The sequence below is a fragment of the Muscardinus avellanarius genome (genome assembly GCF_963383645.1).
Source record: "Muscardinus avellanarius genome assembly, chromosome: 6".
NCBI classification, from domain to species: domain Eukaryota; kingdom Metazoa; phylum Chordata; class Mammalia; order Rodentia; family Gliridae; genus Muscardinus; species Muscardinus avellanarius.
This window is the reverse complement of record NC_137791.1, coordinates 13,610,544-13,628,182: the sequence shown is the minus strand read 5'-3', so window position 1 is coordinate 13,628,182 and position 17,639 is coordinate 13,610,544. Positions and strand designations below refer to the sequence as shown.

Here is a 17,639-nt window from a genome sequence, read left to right as displayed (position 1 = left end):
CCGTCCAAGTGTTTACTCCCCCCGGCCCGAGGACCCGCTATCTAGGCTCCTGTGAAATGCAACTGAGCAGCCAAAGTACTTTGAGAACACGGGGCGGCATAAACACCAAAACTTTTTTGTGGAAGGAAAATGCAATAAGCAAGCTTGCCGTTTTCCGATGCGGTGTGGAGTGAGTGTGTGCCGCGCGTGTCCGCAACTGGAGGCATATGCTTGTTATGTGTACACGGGGTGTGTTTTTCGGTACGTAGGGAGGAAAAAATGCTTGCCAACCACCGGAAATCTCCTGGAATTTATTAGAAAATAATGGATTATAAGAAGGAGGCAGGCGTGGAGCGGATCTCCCCTTGAGTTGCAACCGATTTGCTGCTGGTTCAGTTTGTTGTGATTCTTTTTGTTGATAGGTTTCCGATCGTATTCCGATAACACCCCCCTCCTTTTTTTTTCCTCCCCTCGAGCTTTACAGTTTTTAAAAAGGAAACAACAACAACAACAAAAACCACCCCAAAATTTCTCTCCCCCCCCCTTTTTTTTTCACCCCGTCGGGATCGCCGTTTCCATCCATGTGATTGCGTCTCCCCCGCGTTCCACTTAAACTATTTTAATCCTTGGACCCAAGGAGGAGGCTGATAGGGTGGGGGGTGGATAAAAAAAGTTCTTCCAAAATAGTGTGCCCGGGGAGCAGGATGGGGGATTTCGCAGCCCCCGCCGCCGCCGCCGCGAATGGCAGTAGTATTTGCATCAACAGTAGCCTGAGCAGCAGCCTCGGCGGGGCCGGGATCGGGGCGAGTAATACTCCCAATAGTACTCCCGCCGCTCCGGGCGGCGGCGGCTCCGCGGGCCCCGGCGGCGGCTCGGCGGCCGTCCCCAAGCACAGCACGGTGGTCGAGCGGCTCCGCCAGCGCATCGAGGGCTGCCGGCGGCACCACGTCAACTGCGAGAACAGGTACCAGCAGGCTCAGGTGGAGCAGCTGGAGCTGGAGCGCCGGGACACCGTGAGCCTCTACCAGCGGACCCTGGAGCAGAGGGCCAAGAAATCGGGCGCCGGCGCCGGCAAGCAGCACGCGAGCAAACCCCAGCAAGATGCGGAGGCCGCCTCGGCGGAGCAGAGGAACCACACGCTGATCATGGTGAGGGCGCGCGGCCGGCGGGACGGGGCGCGGGGGGGGCGTGGAGCCTCCTCCGTGGGGGTCGGGGTGCGGGTCTGCTGGGCGCGGTGGGATGAAGTCGAAGGGTTAACGTCAACTTTTCTCCGGGAAAAAGAAAAAAAAGCTGTCGCCCGCCGCTACCTGTTAATCTGCCAGGGTCGTCAGATTTGGGGAGGAGGGGGTGAGTGGGGCGGGTGGGGGGAGAAGCCAGTCACGACTGCGAGGGGCGGAGGGAGCCGCCGGGCGCGTCGGTGTGAGGTGCCGGAAAAGTTTCCCCCGCCCTTTCTTAGATCTCGGTGTGAAAGAGAGCGAACCCCGGAGTTGGAAGCGCGCTCCTCCTCCCGGTGCTCCCGCTCTCTTCCTCCCCACCGCGGTCCTCCCGGGCCCGGGTCCCTGGCGCCCACCCGCTCCGCACATCCGCCGGGCGCGGGGAGAAATTGATGCTGCGGCAGACTGGGGCGGGCCCCAGGCCCTTCGGCCCGAGGGGAAGGGAGAGCCCGACGCCTCCCTCCCCCCGCTCACCCCCTTGGGGCTGAGAAAGTCTGAGAGTTTTGTGAATGAACTTTGAAGTGGGTGAGAAGCCGGCGAGGGTGGCTGCGCGCGCGTGCTGGCGGGGGCGCGCCAGCTCCAGACCCGGCGAGCCCGGCAGGTGGAGCCGCGGGGAGGGGAGGGGAGGGGAGGGGAGGGGAGGGTCGGGAGGCGCCAGGGATGCCCGGGGCTGGTACCCGGGGCCCGCCGCGCTGCGCCCCTCCTCCTCCCGCTCGGGCTCCCCAACTCGCTGGCCGCCAACTTTCCGGGCCGTGCCGCGAGCCTGGAGGAGTGGAGGGGAGCCGGCAGGCGAAAGAGGCTTAAATGGCTGGGTGGGTGGGTGCGAGGCCGGAGGAGCAGCCAATGGCTTCACTCGCCGGGGAGGAAGGGGCAGTTCCCACCCCTAACCCGAGGGTGGAATCCTTTCTCTTATCTCCGCGCCCCGGCTCTCGGGCTTTCCTCCCGGGAGGGGGCGGCCGGAAGCCTGGGGCCGGCTCCGCGCCCCCTCCCCGCCGCAGGCCCGGCCGGAGCGCGCGATGGCGCTGGCCCGCTCGGGGAGTCCTCGGCCGCGCGGCGGTGTCGGCGGGGCGCTCGGTGACAAAGAGCCGGCTGGGGGAGGGGAGGCCGCGCGCTGCCCCCGCCCCGCACGTGAAGAGGAACAATTTGTTTATCTGGGGCTTCAAGAATCCTTCCCGGCTCCCCGGGCCGCCGGCCCCTCCTCCCTCCTCCCTCCTCCGCGCGGTGCAGCCCAGTCCCGCCCTCCTCCCCTGCTCCTCCCCGGCCCTGCGGCCCGCCTGCCCCGCCCGCAGGGAGCGCGGCCGTGGGGGAGGGAGCGGGAGGTGCTTTGTCCGCCCCGCGCTGCCCGCGCTGCCCGCGGCCCTGCCCCCTCCAGCGCCCCCGGACTCCGGGCAGGGAAGGGGCGGCTCGCCCCAAAGATCGACGCGCCCGGAGCCGGGAGGGAGCTTCTGGCCTTACAAACAGGAAGCCGAGAGCCACTGGCACACTGTCGCTTTTCTGATTGTACCCGGAGGCGGGGCGGGACGTGCAGCTCGGGTACCCTCCGCGTACCTATTTCTCTCCCAGCCCCCGCCCTGGGCGGAGGAGGAGGAGGAGGAGGAGGAGGAGGAGGAGGAGCACTCTGTGAACCTGAGACTGGAATGGAATCTGGAAAGCACTTAGGGTTTCAGCTTTGGCCACCCCTTGCCCCTTTTTAGTGTGTTTGGACCCCCCCTCCCATTCACGTTCACGGATGGCGTAGAAATATGGGCGTCTTGCGTGTCCAAAAATTCCTGTCCCACGGAATCTCTCACGACCCCAGGGGATGGAGGACTGTCGAAGCGCTGACCTCGCCAGCTGGGCGACTGTGGAACAAAAGCCAGCGCCTTTCCCAGCGCAGGTCGCTTTTGATCGCCGCGAGAGGAGTAGAGTTTGCAACCAGAAAGTTTTTCTAGCCTGGGTTGTGTTCTCAGCCATCAGCCCGGGCTGGTGGAGGGAGGACTCGGGGTGCGCGCGCCTGGGCTGTCAGGGACCCGCAGGGGGAAGACAGCCTGGCACCCCATGTTACCCGGGAGGCAGCGAGCCCAAGACATTTTTACAAATGAAAAGATAATTCTCTCAGGAAAGCCACAGCTAGATATACTGTTTCTGGGTTTAGCCACTTAACACTTGAAAAATGATTGCCCCTTCCCAAATAAAAAAAATTTTTTTGTCAAAAATTTTTTGTGACAATGATCTCACCTATGGACTAGATTATGGACTAGATTTCGGTAAGTGCCAGGCTATATGCAGTAGAGGAATATATTCTAACTTTAACTGGTGGAAATGTGGGTAATTAATACAATTAATACAATGAAGATTAAACAGCCCCAATTTTTTTTTTTTTTTTTTTGTACTGGAGATTGAGCCCAGGGGCATTCTATCTCGGAGCTACATCCCCGGACTTACTTTATTTTTTTTTTTTTTATTTTGAAATAGGACCTCCCTAATTTTATGAGGCTGTCATCCTCCTGTAGCAACCTCCCACATATTGGGCTTACAAGGCCTGCACACCACACGTGGCCAACCTTAAGTCTGAAGCAAAGAGTTGTGTGGGAATTTGTGTCCTAAAAGGGGGAAAAATAACATCATGCTCTCTGCAAGTTGCAAGTTACATTTTATTATTTATTTATTTATTTATTTATTTATTTATTTATTGGTACTGGGGATAGAACACAGGGACATTCTACCTCAGGGTTACCCCAGCCCTATTTTTTGTTCTTTATTTGGAAACAGAGTTGCAAAGGAGGGCCTCACTAAGTAGCAGAGGCTGTCCTCGAACCACCATCCTCCCATCGCAGCTTCCCAAATGCTGGGGTTACAAGCGTGAGCCACCACCCCGGCTCTACATTTCCTTCTTAAATAATGGACTTAAAAATTCACATTTAGCCTCCGAAATGTAAGAGTATTTTAACTTAGTTTATGTGTGAGATAAAATCTTAAAGACAGGGGTTACACAGAAAATGTTGATCTTCATTTTCCTGAATTGACTGCTGGATTAAACGTGCTATCTGGTGAGGCACAGAGCAATTAAATTTAGTTCTCAGATTGGGCTCTCTATTTGGAAAGCCCAAAAGAAAAACAGTCATCAACCACAGCCCAATAATAACACGTGTGATCCTAAAAATAAAGGTGAACAGGGTTCCTTTCTGTTTTGTTGCTGTTGTTTACCTTCTTAGGGCCATTATGTCAAAAGTACTAAATATTGATTAATTCTCTTTCTGCCTGGCCTGGGTTAAGAAGGCAGTCTACTGGGGTCTTTCCCTCTTGATTTGTTTTCTTACAGGTTTACAAAGGGTAGGCATAAAAAAACAAAAGGCAAAAACTAGCCAAGGAAAATCAGAGTGGATGAGGGGAAATAGACATCTTTAGCTCCAGGCTGGTTCCCAGGCGGCTGGATTCTGTGGGGGTTCTCATTAGCTCAGTAGATAAAGCAGGTAAGCACTCCGAGGTTTGTAACCCTGATCTCTTCCGTAATAAGCTCTCTCTAGACCATCTCCCATCCTTGCCCAACCACTGACGCTTATCTATAGAGAAGACTGTTTCCCTCCAAAGACATGTTGCTGAGAACTGTTTGATTTTGTCTATTAAAGAATCCTGTCATAAACATCTTTTTTTAAAGGAGTTTTAATCATTTAGGGTAACAAAAGGAGATTCTGCCCAATTTCTGAACTTAGAAATCAGGCCCTAGTTACAGTTTTTGAAGGTAAGTTTCAATTGGCAAGTTCATTTTGAAGGCCCAGCATAGACCTGACCAGGGGGGTAACCATGGAAAAACATCAATGCAGTTTTCAAAATTTTAAAATTGGGGTAGCCTTACTCCACCTGGGTAAGACCCAGATGGCTGTCAGGATCTTCTACTGTATCGGCACCTCATAACTTTTGGAGAAGGTTTAATGTATAGACCGGTTACAGGCTGCATAAATCAGTGTGACCCTCAAGAGTTTATCACATAAAAATTCACTTGGTAATAATGTATAAATAATTTGAGTATTGGCGACCAACGCAGCACGTCCATTCCTATAATAGATCCAGGAAATGTCAACACATGAACCCAGTGCTCAACTTCCTTATAAGTAAATCGAGTTTGCCATCTTATCCTGCTGAAGGTAATTCACTGGCTCTTGTATCCAGCTCATACTGTATTCATTTCTAAATCCTTCTTTCTTTCTTCCTTTCTTTCCTTCTTTCTTTCTTTCTTTCTTTCTTTCTTTCTTTCTTTCTTTCTTTCTTTCTTTTTTATGTTACTGAGGATGGAACCCAGGGGCTTTTCTCTCTCTGGGCTATACTTCTAGACCTATTTTTTTTTAAATACATTTTTATTGGTGCACTTTATTTGGAAACAGAGTCTCACTAAGTTGCCGAGGCACTCGCTAAGTCGCTGAGGCTGGCTTTGAACCTGTGCGATCCTCCTGTCTCAGCCTCCCAAGCCCTGGGATTACAAGCATACACTAACACTCCCGGCTTCTAAGTCTTTTCTAAGATAACCTTTTTATTGGCTTATCTGGTTCAGTCCCTATCATGAATGACAGGACAGATAACTATGTTTTGAAAAATCTTTCCATAGCCCAATGTAGTGTGCCTTAAGTTTGTGAAAAGTTTGAGAACTTTCATTTCTCACTTCTCCATATGTGTTGGTCTTCTAATTCTCAAGAGGGATTTTTTTTTTAACTCCAATACATACAGCCAGACATGGTGGTGCATACCTGTAATCCCCAGTACTTAGGAAGCTGAGACAGGAAGATCACAGGTTTGAGGCTAGCCTCAGCAACTTAGTGAGACCCTGTTTCAAAAAAAAAATTTTTTTTTTAATGAAGCTGGGAATATAGCTCAGAGGTAGAATGCCTCTGAGTTCAATCCTCAGTATCACCAAAAATAAACAAGTAAAAGTAAAAATAAAGTTAAAAATAACAACAAGCCAGGCATGGTGGCGCATGCTTGTAACCCCAGCATTCTGGAGGCTGAAACCTGAGGATCGGAGTTTGCAGACAGCTTCAGCTTCTTAGTGACGGCCTCCACAACTTAGTAAGACCCTGTTTCAAAAATAAGGAATAAAAAATAGGGTAGGGTGTGTAGCTCGGAGGTCGAATGCCCCTGGGCTCCATCCCCAGACCCACAAAAATGAATGAATGAATGAATGAATGAATGAATGAATAAAACAGGGTTGAGGGGTTGTAGTTTGGAGATGGAGTGCCCTCAGGTTCAATCCCCAGAATGGGGCTTGGGGAGAGGGATGTTCTTCAGCCTGACTTCTGCTGGATCAGTTGAGTTTTCCGGTAGCTCCTTTCCATCCTGTCTTTTTAGAATTATAAGGGCAAGCTTTGGAATTGTTGGCAGGTTTTCTGCCACCTGATAGGAGAAAAGTGAGCAGTCCTGGTACATGGTTTTGGTGAGATTCTGTAAGAATGAGGAGGAACTTAGGTATTAAAATTATAATACTGAAATATAAATATAACATATAAAAGTTATAGATATACAGAGTTATTTTCTAAATACCTCTGTGAATGTTCCTTGACAGTGTTCTTCCTTTCGTTGGAGGTAGGAATGGTGCTCTCTCTCTCTCTTTAACACACACACACACACACACACACACACACACACATACTCTTGTTGGTACTTACAGGGAATCTAGTACAATGACCCATGTTGCATGTCACATAGTAATAACTGGACACATTTCAACTGCTTCTGTTTTACTGATGCCGTGTGTAGAATTCTGTTTGGGGTCACTCTCCCGGGCCTGTTCATTAGCAGGGCTGTGCTATATTCTTGAATTTTCTTTGTCCACATGACCCAGCATAGAGAAATGTGAAATCAATCAGTCAGACATCCAGGTGTTATGAAGATGAACATATTCAAAAGTCATTCTCAAGATTTCCATAGTATCTGCCTTTTAAGTCTCTGAAATAACTCGACATTTTTTCTGTTATTCAAGAACTGATCATTGATGCCCAGATCCTGCAGTTCCTTGCTTTACTTTTTCTTGCCCCTCCTGCTGTCAAATGTTGGTCTTTTCCCTGATCTTTCGTACTCTTACCAAAGAATGGGAAGAATCAAGAAGACAGGCGACATTTAATTTTGGTGTTTCTGGCACTTATAACTAACAAAACAATTGGATAAAATCCCATTTGGGACTTAGGATGGATTTGACTTTATACTTTGTTTCCCCTTTCTTAGGACAAGTAATAGAGCATAGACTACATTTTAAATTGTATTCATTCAGCAGTACTGGCGCACAGTCCATAGAGCTACGTAAAGGTTCAAATGCTAAGTCCAAACTTTGACAATACATATTCTTTGTAGGTTTTCATTAATTTATTCTTCTAGCAAGTTTTAAGGGGATAACGGTTTTTATTAATCAACATAGTTATTAACGCATTGACTTCTTAGATGCTGCAGACTCGAGTCTCTTGTATCCCCCTTCCCGTTATATTTTAAGGGAAATAGTATGTTTTACATTCTTGTTGTTTCAAACTAATTTGACATTAGTACCTACCTTATTAAAAATAGATTGGTATAGTTTTAATGCCTCTACTCCAGTTTAATTTTTTTTTTTTTTTGGTGGTACTGGGGGTGGAACCCAGGGGCTTTCTACCTCGGTCTATAATTCCTGATCTATTTTATACTTTTATTGGAAACAGGGTCTCACTAAGTTGCTGAGAGCCTCACTAAGCAGCTGAGGCTGGCTTTGAACCTGTGCGATCCTACTGTCTCAGCCTCCCGAGTGTGGGGAATACAAGTGTGCTCCACCATGTCCGGCTTACCCCAGTTTAATTTTTATTAAAAATACAGCATGCTTTTCAAACAGACATATTCCAGAAAGTAATTTTTCAGGTTTAGGAGTTGGAAATATAGCTTCAAGACTTTCAGCTATCATCAAGAACTGATGAATTCTCCATAACTGAATTTTTAGGGGTTTAAATCTAAGAAATTTGAAAGAACAAAAGAAACGAAGTTGGATAAAATCACTCAGAAAATGGCGTTGAGGGCTCACTTTTTAGTAAAGACTTAAAGACCATGAGGTTCTGTTCAGTGCACGCATTTTATTTTTATTTTTTCCAGTCTACTAGGCTAGTCTATCTGATAAACAGTGGAGAAGCTTTTGAGTTCCTTTTTCCATTTGGGGGGAAAACAAAAACAAAACAACAGAACAAAACAAAAACAGTGTTTTCTTCGGGTTACAAAGACACATGTAAAGGAATATGAAATTACTAATACAGCTCAACTTATTTTTAAGTCAAGCATACTCCTCTTGGGAGAATTTAATATAAATGTGAAAAACTTGCAGTCCTCTTCTGACACAGGAAAGGGATTCCTTAAGAATGATAAAGACGCCGCCTTTAAATTATATTGGCCCTCCCATTGGTTGGAAACGACCTGATGTTAAAGTAGAATCTTTTAAAATACTGATAACTAGCATACATCTCCTTTAGAGATGGCGTCACACCCGGAGGGCATTTCATGACATGTTTCTCAGGATACAATGCTGTGTATTTCTCCTTCCCTCTTACATCTTTTCCCCACCTCCTGGACATTTGTCTGGACAGGGACTTCTTTTCCCTCAAAGGAAAGAAGCTGAAGAGCTGTAAGTGCATTCATGTAGCTTCAACCTGGATTACACCTGAGACTCAAAAGGACCCCACGGCTCTGGAAGCCTAGCACCGCGCGCGCCCTTCATTCTCATAGTGGTTGGTTATTTTTCTGTCTTTTGATTGTTTGTTAGATGCTGAACGTAGTTCAGTGATGGAGAGGGAATCTGAAGGGGTAGATGCCCAGAAAAGAGCTTTAAGAACCTAACAGGAAGGTAGGAGAAGCAAAATGAACAGTTTGAAGGCATAGCTGAAATGGATGCCAGGGAGGGGGAGAGATGTAGATAGAAGGAGAGAGAGAGATGAGGGGTTTTGCTCATTTTGTGGCAAGCTGAATCCTGGTGCCTTGGGAGTTTACAGAGGTGAAGTACACTGTTAGTACTCTATTATAAACCTGCAGACCTCTCTGACATGCTCCTGTGAATTTGCAAGAACTAATGTCTGCATTGCTTGTATCTGAAAAAGAAAATGCGTGTTCCTAATATTGCTTTCTTAAGTGGGCCCTACTGCCACATGATGGAATTACCTCGGATTCCTTTAATTCAGTGACTCAACGGGTAGAGAGCTTGCCCCCATCCTCACTCGCCCTGGGAGCAGTGGATATTTTTGCTTGTCACAGCTGACGGATGCTACGGGTATGTAATAGGTAGAAGCCGGGATGCAGTTAAAAGTCCCACCAGGGACCGGGCTTGGTGGCTCAGGCTTGTAATCCCCGTGCTTGGGAGGCGGAGACAGGTGGGTCACGCAGGTTAGAAGCCAGCCTTGCTGGCTTAAGAGACCCTGTTTCCAAATAAAAAACTATTTAAAAAAAAAAAAACAGGTCTCGGAGTGTATCCCGGAGGTAGAAGGGTTTCCAGGAACCCCAGTACCACAAAAAAAAAAAAAAAAAAAAAGCCCCACCAGGTACCCACAACCAGGTATTGCCTAATCCAAAATACATTTTTTCTGCTCTTGAGAAGATCTGCTTTGAACAAGGAGACCCCGTAGAATGTTGAAAGTAAGACAGGGGTGGGTTTATTTTACATCATGTCACTGTACTTAGAGATTTCTGGGGCCACTTTTTACTCCTTAAAGAGTGGGGAGAGGCAAGGTTCAAGGTTCCTTGAGCAGCGGAGAGTCCTGGAAAGGGATACGGGATTGATGGCAGTTGATCCCGGTCCTGGCTGGCCAGGGGACCTTTTGCCTTTTACCTGGTGACCGTGGGCTCTGGTCCCCCTGCCTGCAGGAAGGTGAGCAGTCGTCCTTTCATTTGCTGGCGTGATTATTTGGATCACATGAGTTCGTGCTGTGAAGAGTCTGCTGCACACACGGTGGCCCTATTTTGGGGGCTTACACGCATTTCACTTCACTGTCACCGACTCAAATGCAGACTGAAAGTTGAAGGAGCCGGACATACTTCAGGCACTTCACCCCTAAGCCCAGGTCTAATCCTTCTGCAGGAACTACAGGTGGGGGTGTTCTAGCCCCGGGGCTCAGCCATGAAAAGGGGTCCTTTCTCACATTGGACTATAGCAGGAGCACTCCGAGTTACAGATTAGCTTCCTGAAAGGGTACTTGTGGTTTTGTTAGACATGCTAATGGCAACAATTAATAAGTGTAGCATTTAGGAAAAGCCCAAGGGAGCTAAGTGGCTTTGTATCCTCTCCTAAGCATTGCTGTTGCTAACAAAGTTTATTGCCTTTATTTTCTTCTTTTTTATTTTTTATTTTTTATTTATTTATTTATTTTTTGGTGTGTGTGGGTCTGGAAATGGAACCTAGGGGCATTTGACCTTTGAGCTACATCCCCTGCGCTATTTTTAATTCTTTATTTTGAAACAGGGTCTCACTGAGTTGCAAAGGGCCTCACTAAGTATCTGAGGCTGAGAACCTGCGATCCTCTTGTCTCTGCCTTCTGTCTGTCTGTCTGGCTGGCTTGCTTGCTGTCTCTTTTTTGTCAAGGTGACACTTGTAGCATCCATCAGGAGCACAAGTTGACATCGATTTTAGAGGAAATTAGACAAAGGGGGAGTGTTTGGGAAGAAGCAAGCAGGATGGTGGAGGGACTTGAAACTCTGTCACAGGGAGAGCAGCAGGGAGACCCGGAGCTGCTCCGGCTGATGGAGGGGTGCTAGGATTGCTTCCTGAACACGCTTGAAGGGCTGTTGTATGAAGAAAGGGTGAGATGAGCCCTTGACGGCCTCTGGGGTGCATTTAGGATCAGAGGTTGGCAGTGATTAGGAACCAGGTTTTAGTGTAATAGATATTTTAAAAACCAATTTTATGAAAATTAAAAAGGTGTTCAAAGAAGAAATGGGCTTTCTTGAGGAGTGGCACCAACCCAGCAGAAGATGTTCCATTGGATGGCATGTTGGGGACTTTGTTTATTCATTGTTTTATTCCTGTAATACAAAAAGGACATACCCACACACAGAAGGAACTCTAGATATTTGTTAAATAGGTTGCTAAATAAAAGCAAATGAAGCTGGACGTGGTGGCACATACCTGTAATCAGGAGGATCCTAAGTTCAAGGACAGCCTCAGCAAGTAGTGAGATTGTCACTAGCAAGACCCTATTTTCAAAGTAAAAATAAAACAGGGCTGGCGTTGTACCTCAGAGGTAGAATTCCTAGCAAACTTGCATGTGCACAAGTACACACACACACACACACACACACACACACACGCACACACGTAAAATTAAAACCCTCCAAAAAGCAAAATGACGGATGTCCTAATTTCCCTCCCTCAACCATCCCTTTCTCAGAAGCTTAATGTCTCTCTCCTGACCACCTTCTGTTTGCTTACATATATTTTACATATCGGACATCACCACATAATAGTTTTTCTATATAAAGTGAATCTTACACACTGTTCTAAGTCATGCTTTTTTCACTTAATATATATGTGTATGTGTATATGTGTGTGTACACACACACACATATACACACGCACATATGTATATGTATATATATTTTTCTGGTTAGGAATCAAACCCAGGCCATTGAGCAAGGTAGGCAGGTATCCTACCTCTAAGCTTACATCCCCTTTAATGTATGTTAGAGATCTGCCTAACTTGTACATACAGACCCCAACTCCTTCTTCATAGCTCCTGTCGAGCATCGTGTGGTGTGCAGGCTCCATAATTTGTGGAATGCTCCTCTGTTGATAGACACCCTGGCTGTCTTCTCAGTTTTTGTTAATTCTATGTTTTAACATCCTTGACCAAACATCCCTTGCAACATGTGTACAGATTTCTGTAGCACAGATTTAGGGCTTTTTTTCCCCCTGTATATGTAATATGTTTTTCCCTGTATATGTATAAACAGAGTAAGCTGGCAGAAAAGTATCTTAATCTAATAAGGTTTAATATAGCACCTGAATCTTATTAGAGCACATTTTAAGACAAACGATAATCCTGTCTCCTTAAAATTGTGACTTAAGAGAAAGCATTAACTTAGCAACTGCTATTGGTTTTTGCGCAGGGACTTTTTAGTTTGTAAAGGCTGTGTCTCTAGCAAAGGACACATCGTGCAGGAATGGTGTTCCCTCTTTTCAGCTGGTCCTAAAGAGGAGGTGGCTGGAGCTGGAGCCGGGCTCACCGGTTCCTGCTCATTCTGTGGAAGTGGGAGAGATTCTCCTCCCTCAACAGAGTCTGCAGCGCCCCTTACCTTTTCTGAGCACTGTGGCTTCGTACCTGGGGTCCTCATAGATGCAGAGTCAAGTGGTCCTAAAAGAAAAAAGAAAAAAAACCCTCAAGTCTGAGAGTTGCCACTTCCTCCAGGTTAAATTACCCCGACTAATCCAGTCATCTGTGTAACATAGTAATAATAACCTGCTGACCTGGCCAAGTGTAGAAAATGCATCAAAATGGACCTGCCGGGACCCTCTCCTTCCAGTGTCTGTTTAGACAGCGAGAAGTCCTATCAGTTTTCATCCTTAAGGCGACCCTTCCTTAGAGATGCCTGGTTATTTGATCTACCTTTGACCTAGCAGCTCCCATATGTGGAGATAATAATTATAGTGTGTGTTTTTACACTAGCTGGAGCAGTCTGGCTCCAGCAGCCCCCTTCCTGGCTTTTGCATTCTTCTGCCTTCCCCTGATTGGAGTCTTCTTTCTTGGAGTCACCCCAGCAGCTCAGTTTTCTAAATAGCCCTGCTCTGTTGACGACTGATCTCACCTACTGAACTTGCCTTCGGGTGTCCGATCGGTTTGAACAGGGGCCCAAACTAAGGTGCAGGGTGATATGGTCCATGCTGGCCCTGCTGTTGCAGGGTGAGAACCGCGCCTTTGCTGGCTTCTGGCTCATGAGATCCTCAGTTCCCCCATTTCCTTCACTGTTTCACTTTTATCACAGTAGCACGTAGGACCTGGAGCCTTGAACAAGGTGTAGGCGCTGGAGAGATGGCTCAGGGAAATAAAAGAAGGGTGGGAAGGTAAGTGACTGGGGCCACCGAGCGATTTCAGTAAAGCAGGCACCATGCTTCCGTTTCTGCAGGTCTGCCCCTTCTTGCCAATTAGCTGGTCCACAGCATCCTACCGAGAAAAACCTTTGGCCAATCAGATTAGCACAGCTGCGTGCTCAGTGCAAGACAGAGGAAAGAGGCTTTAGCTTAAAGACAGCTAGAATGATCTGTTTCAGCGGCCTAAGTGGCAAGAGTTGGTTGTGTACGTACAATAGGAAGCTTCGCCTCTGCTAGAACCGAGGCCGCTGTCTACAATGGCAAATGAAGAGATTGTTTAAGTTGCGGCTCCAGTTCCAAGCTCCGACTCTTGTTATCTTTCCCATGGTCCCTCCGAGGAAGGCTGCCTTTTTTTGTGTTAGTTTCGGGTTTTTCTGGGCTCTGTTTCTTTCTTGTACTCAAATATTTTCTCTTGGGATGACTGTCACCTACACAGGAGGTAGCCAACTGGGTTGCGTTTCCCTTTATATTCACTGGAGAAAGATAAATGGTTACCCAGATGTTTTGAATACTATTATTTCGGAGCTATCCGATTACAGTAACCATTACATAAAACCCATGTCCCCAGGCTATTGAGAATCCAGTTTGGGTGTGATAAACATCTAATTTCTGGTCCCTTCTTTCTGAAAACATTTTCTTAGATTTCTTTGGAATAGTCCAGAGATTATTTGTAATAGGGAATAAGTGCCTAGAAGCAGATCTTCTTATCAGAGTTTTAAAAATTTATATAACTTAAAACCCAGGTGTGGTATGGGCCCCTCTAATCCCAGTACTTAGGAAGCTGAGACAGGAGGGTTGCAGATTTGAGGCCAGCCTAGCAACTGAGACCTTGTTTCAAAATAAAAATAAAAAGGGCTAGGGAGAGCCAGGCGTGGTGTGCACACTTGTAATCCTAGTACTTAGGAGGCTGAGACAGGACGATCGCAGGTTCACGGCCAGCATCAGATACTCAATGAGGCCATCTGCAACTTTGTGAGACCCTGTTTCAAAATAAAAAATAAAACAGGGCAGGGCTGGGGGTGTGGCTCAGAGATAGTGTGCCCCAAGGTTCAATTTTCAGTACCGCCAAAAGGAAAGAAAAAGTATATAGCTTGGTGGTAGAATGCCTCTGGTTTCAATCCCCAGTACTATATATACACATAAACATAAAACTGTGTGTGTGTGTGTGTGTATAGCATATATGTATGTGTGTATATATTAACACATATGTGCATATATATATATATCATATATGTTAGAAAAAGTAGATGTATCAGATCTATTTCTTTTAAAGAAAAAATGTGACAAGTTAAAGGCTCATCTTAGAATAGCATGAAGACGGTTCAGTAACTGCGGATGTGAATTCATAAGTGGGACTGTCTGGGGGTTAACGGAGCACTTATGCAAAGCCATAGACCTGTGTTAGGGTTCAACAAGGTTTTCTGGATACTAACTAAAAGAAATGTGCTAGGAATCTTTTGGTGGTTTATTCCCAAGTCTGGGCTGCAGAAGGTCTGAGTGATTTTAAAGGCAGGCCTGCTTTCCCCTGGCAAGCATCCCTCCTCTGTGTGGTTCTTTTTGTCTTTGGTTCTAATCCACTGTGGTATTTCAGCCGGTCCCCTCTCTCTCTTGCTGAGTGTGTGGCTGTAGCTTCTGGCCGCTGCAGGACTGCAGGTGGTGTTTATCTTTAATTACTCGAGGTATTTCCTCGCAGAGGTGTGTGAATGGGCACCCCCACCCCTATGTGGAAGTTCTCTTACTGTTTCATATCCCCCAGTTGCCCTTTCCTGGAGCTTCTCTGCTGTTTGATAGACGGAGGTGTTTTATATGAAGAAGTAACCTGCCCAGTTTAGAAGTTGTCAGGGCTCTGTGGTTGAAAATATATTTCGTAGTTTAGGAATTCCTAAATGGTGTGCAGCTGCTATCGGATTTTTAAAAACATGCTCGTTTTCTTCAATGAAGCGTGGAAACAATGATTTCAGACTTGGATTTCATACTTTCTCCTCAAAACCCATTGAAGGGATTTTTGGAAAAGTTATTTGTCAATGCAGTAAATAACACTTAAAAAATATTTTGGGCAAGTGTATTGGTTCGAGTAGAGTGGGTCTGTGGTCCACCAAAAACTAGAAACATGGAAAGGTATTTCTTTTTTTTTTTTTTTTTTTTTTGTGTGTGTGTGTGTGTGGTACTGGGGAACCCCGGGGCATTCTACCTCCAATCTACACCTCCAGCCGTATTTTTTATTCTTTTTTTAATTTTGAAACAGGGTCTCACCGAGTTGCAAAAGGTCTCACGAAGTAGCTGAGGCTGTCCACGAACCGCAATCCTCCTGTCTCCGCCTCCTGAATGCTGGGATTGCGAGCGTGCGCCACCACGCCTGGCTGGAAAGGTGTTTTTTTGAGGATGACAAACTGGTACTTTGGGGATCACGGCTATCTGGCACCCAGGCTCTTGAAATTCATATGACACGTTGCTTTTTCAGTACTTGATCGTGTCCTTAGATTTCAAGGACTGATAGGCATCCTTCGGGGGTTTTTATTAACTTTGAAATAAAACTGGAACTGGAACACTCAGAAACACGGAATAATGGTTTCAAGCGAGGGAGTTTAATGATGGTGTGAGCCCTGTTCCTTCCTCTGGGCCCAGGTTGTTTGTATTACTGGTTTGGTCGGCTTCATGTTTATCTGTGGTCTGGAATGTCAAAGGCTTGCAAACCTGAGAACTTTGCTTCCCTCTTTAACCCAAAGTGATGGGGTAGGAGTCCCTGGGTTTGGCTCCTGGGGGTGGCAGCCACCGTATAAGGAAAAGGAAAGAGGATTGGCCGGCTTTTGGTATCCTCATCTGAGTTTTCTGAGACTACTTTCATTCCTCCATTAACAGAGACAGTGGATACTTTGGATAATTATTTATGTCTGTCTTTTCCTTCACACTGTAGCGCACACTTCACTTGTTTTCCTCAACTTTTCTAGTATATGTGCTTATGATACACTGAAGAGCAATAAATTTGAGAGGAGAGATCATTAGCTTTGACAGAGTTACATAAATGAGACTGGAAGAGGGAGAAGCCAAAGGATTGCTTACGAAAAGGATTCGGTTACCAGACTTGGAGGAAATTATCCAGATAAGAAATTCTTCGGTGTTAAAATTCACAAACAAATGGCGAGTCCAGGTTATCGGAAGAAGTGGCTACTTTCATGATTAAAGAAAAAGAAGAATTGTAGTTTTTTTAGAAAAAAAATTATCTTTTATAATTTCCCAAGTAGAATTTGTTGCGATGCTGGGGATTGAACCCACAGCCTCGGCACCCACCCTACCAGGGAGCTCCAGCTCCTGCCCCCAAGCTGGAATTTGTAAAAGGAGAAATTCAAGATGCTGAGTGGTATTATGGGAGGAGGAAAAAGCCAGCCAGTTGCTGGGGTTAAAATTCCTTAGGTGGTTCACTGGGCCTTTGAAGTTTAACCTCTCTCTTGCCATCAGCCTGGATCGTTTTTGGAGGAACCGTGGTTGGGTAGTTTCAGTACCTTTAAAAGTGGCTTCTCTTTCACTTTGCTGGATCCTGCAACCAGGGGATGTAACCTTCAAAAACATGACTCATCTTGGTCTTACTTGACTTAGTATTTCATCCCGCCCTTCTCAGTTTGGGGTTTCTTTGTGAAAGGTAAACAGTCTCAGCGTCCATGAAGACGGAGAGTGACAGTGGGTTGGGTAACCCCACTACTGTTTATTATTTTCTGTGCTCTGGATTAATGAGAAAACTTGTAAAATGAGTGGAGACTGATTAAGGCGGAAAGTGGGTAGGAATAAAATTCGTGTCACCTAAGGTAAAGAAGGCTCCAGTGTCACCTGTATTCCTATGACTTCCTCCCTGGGCCAAATCCCGCCCTCATCCACAATAGAGGTCATGATGATTCAGGGAAAAAGGGTGAGTGCCTGTGTGGGGGGGTGGGGGGGAGGTTCTATCTAGAACATTCTGGAAGATACTGCTTTATTGCTGAGAGAGAGAGAGAGAGAGAGAGAGAGAGAGAGAGAGAGAGAGAGAAGAGGAGGCTTTTTAGGGGAATTTCACTGAGAAAGAAAATGTTTAGACAGTTCACCCACCGTCAAGTGTATGAGTCACCTTTGGATACTGTCAGCTCTCAGCAGCAGGGTCTCTAAGCATAGAGAATTGTGGGCCGGGAGGGGGTGGGGTCCCAGGGAAGACTGGGAAGAGCTCAAAGGTTTGGATTTCTCTGTAAATCGAAGCCAGCGGCACCCAAGATCAGAGCCAGGAGCTCCTTCCCCATGCCCAGCTTTTCTTCCTTCTACACCAGAAGCTGCCTCCACTCCACCACCCCCATGTCTATGTCTTTTGTCCCATGAATAAATATTATGTGGCTTGGCGCTCATTACTCTTTAATATTAAAAAAAAAAGGCAATTCATT

At 46.6% G+C, this 17,639-nt stretch overlaps 1 protein-coding gene across 1 annotated transcript in view; it reads left to right on the top strand.

The window, feature by feature from the left end:
• Positions 1 to 683: 683 nt before the first annotated feature.
• Positions 684 to 17,639, top strand: part of MAML3 (mastermind like transcriptional coactivator 3) — a gene marked incomplete at both ends in the record, with an annotated part of 458,992 nt that continues 442,036 nt past the window's right edge. The window contains one exon of the mRNA XM_080696980.1: positions 684 to 1,127. Within this exon, the coding sequence (XP_080553106.1) occupies positions 684 to 1,127 (444 nt within the window). The remainder of the gene's footprint in view (positions 1,128 to 17,639) is intronic.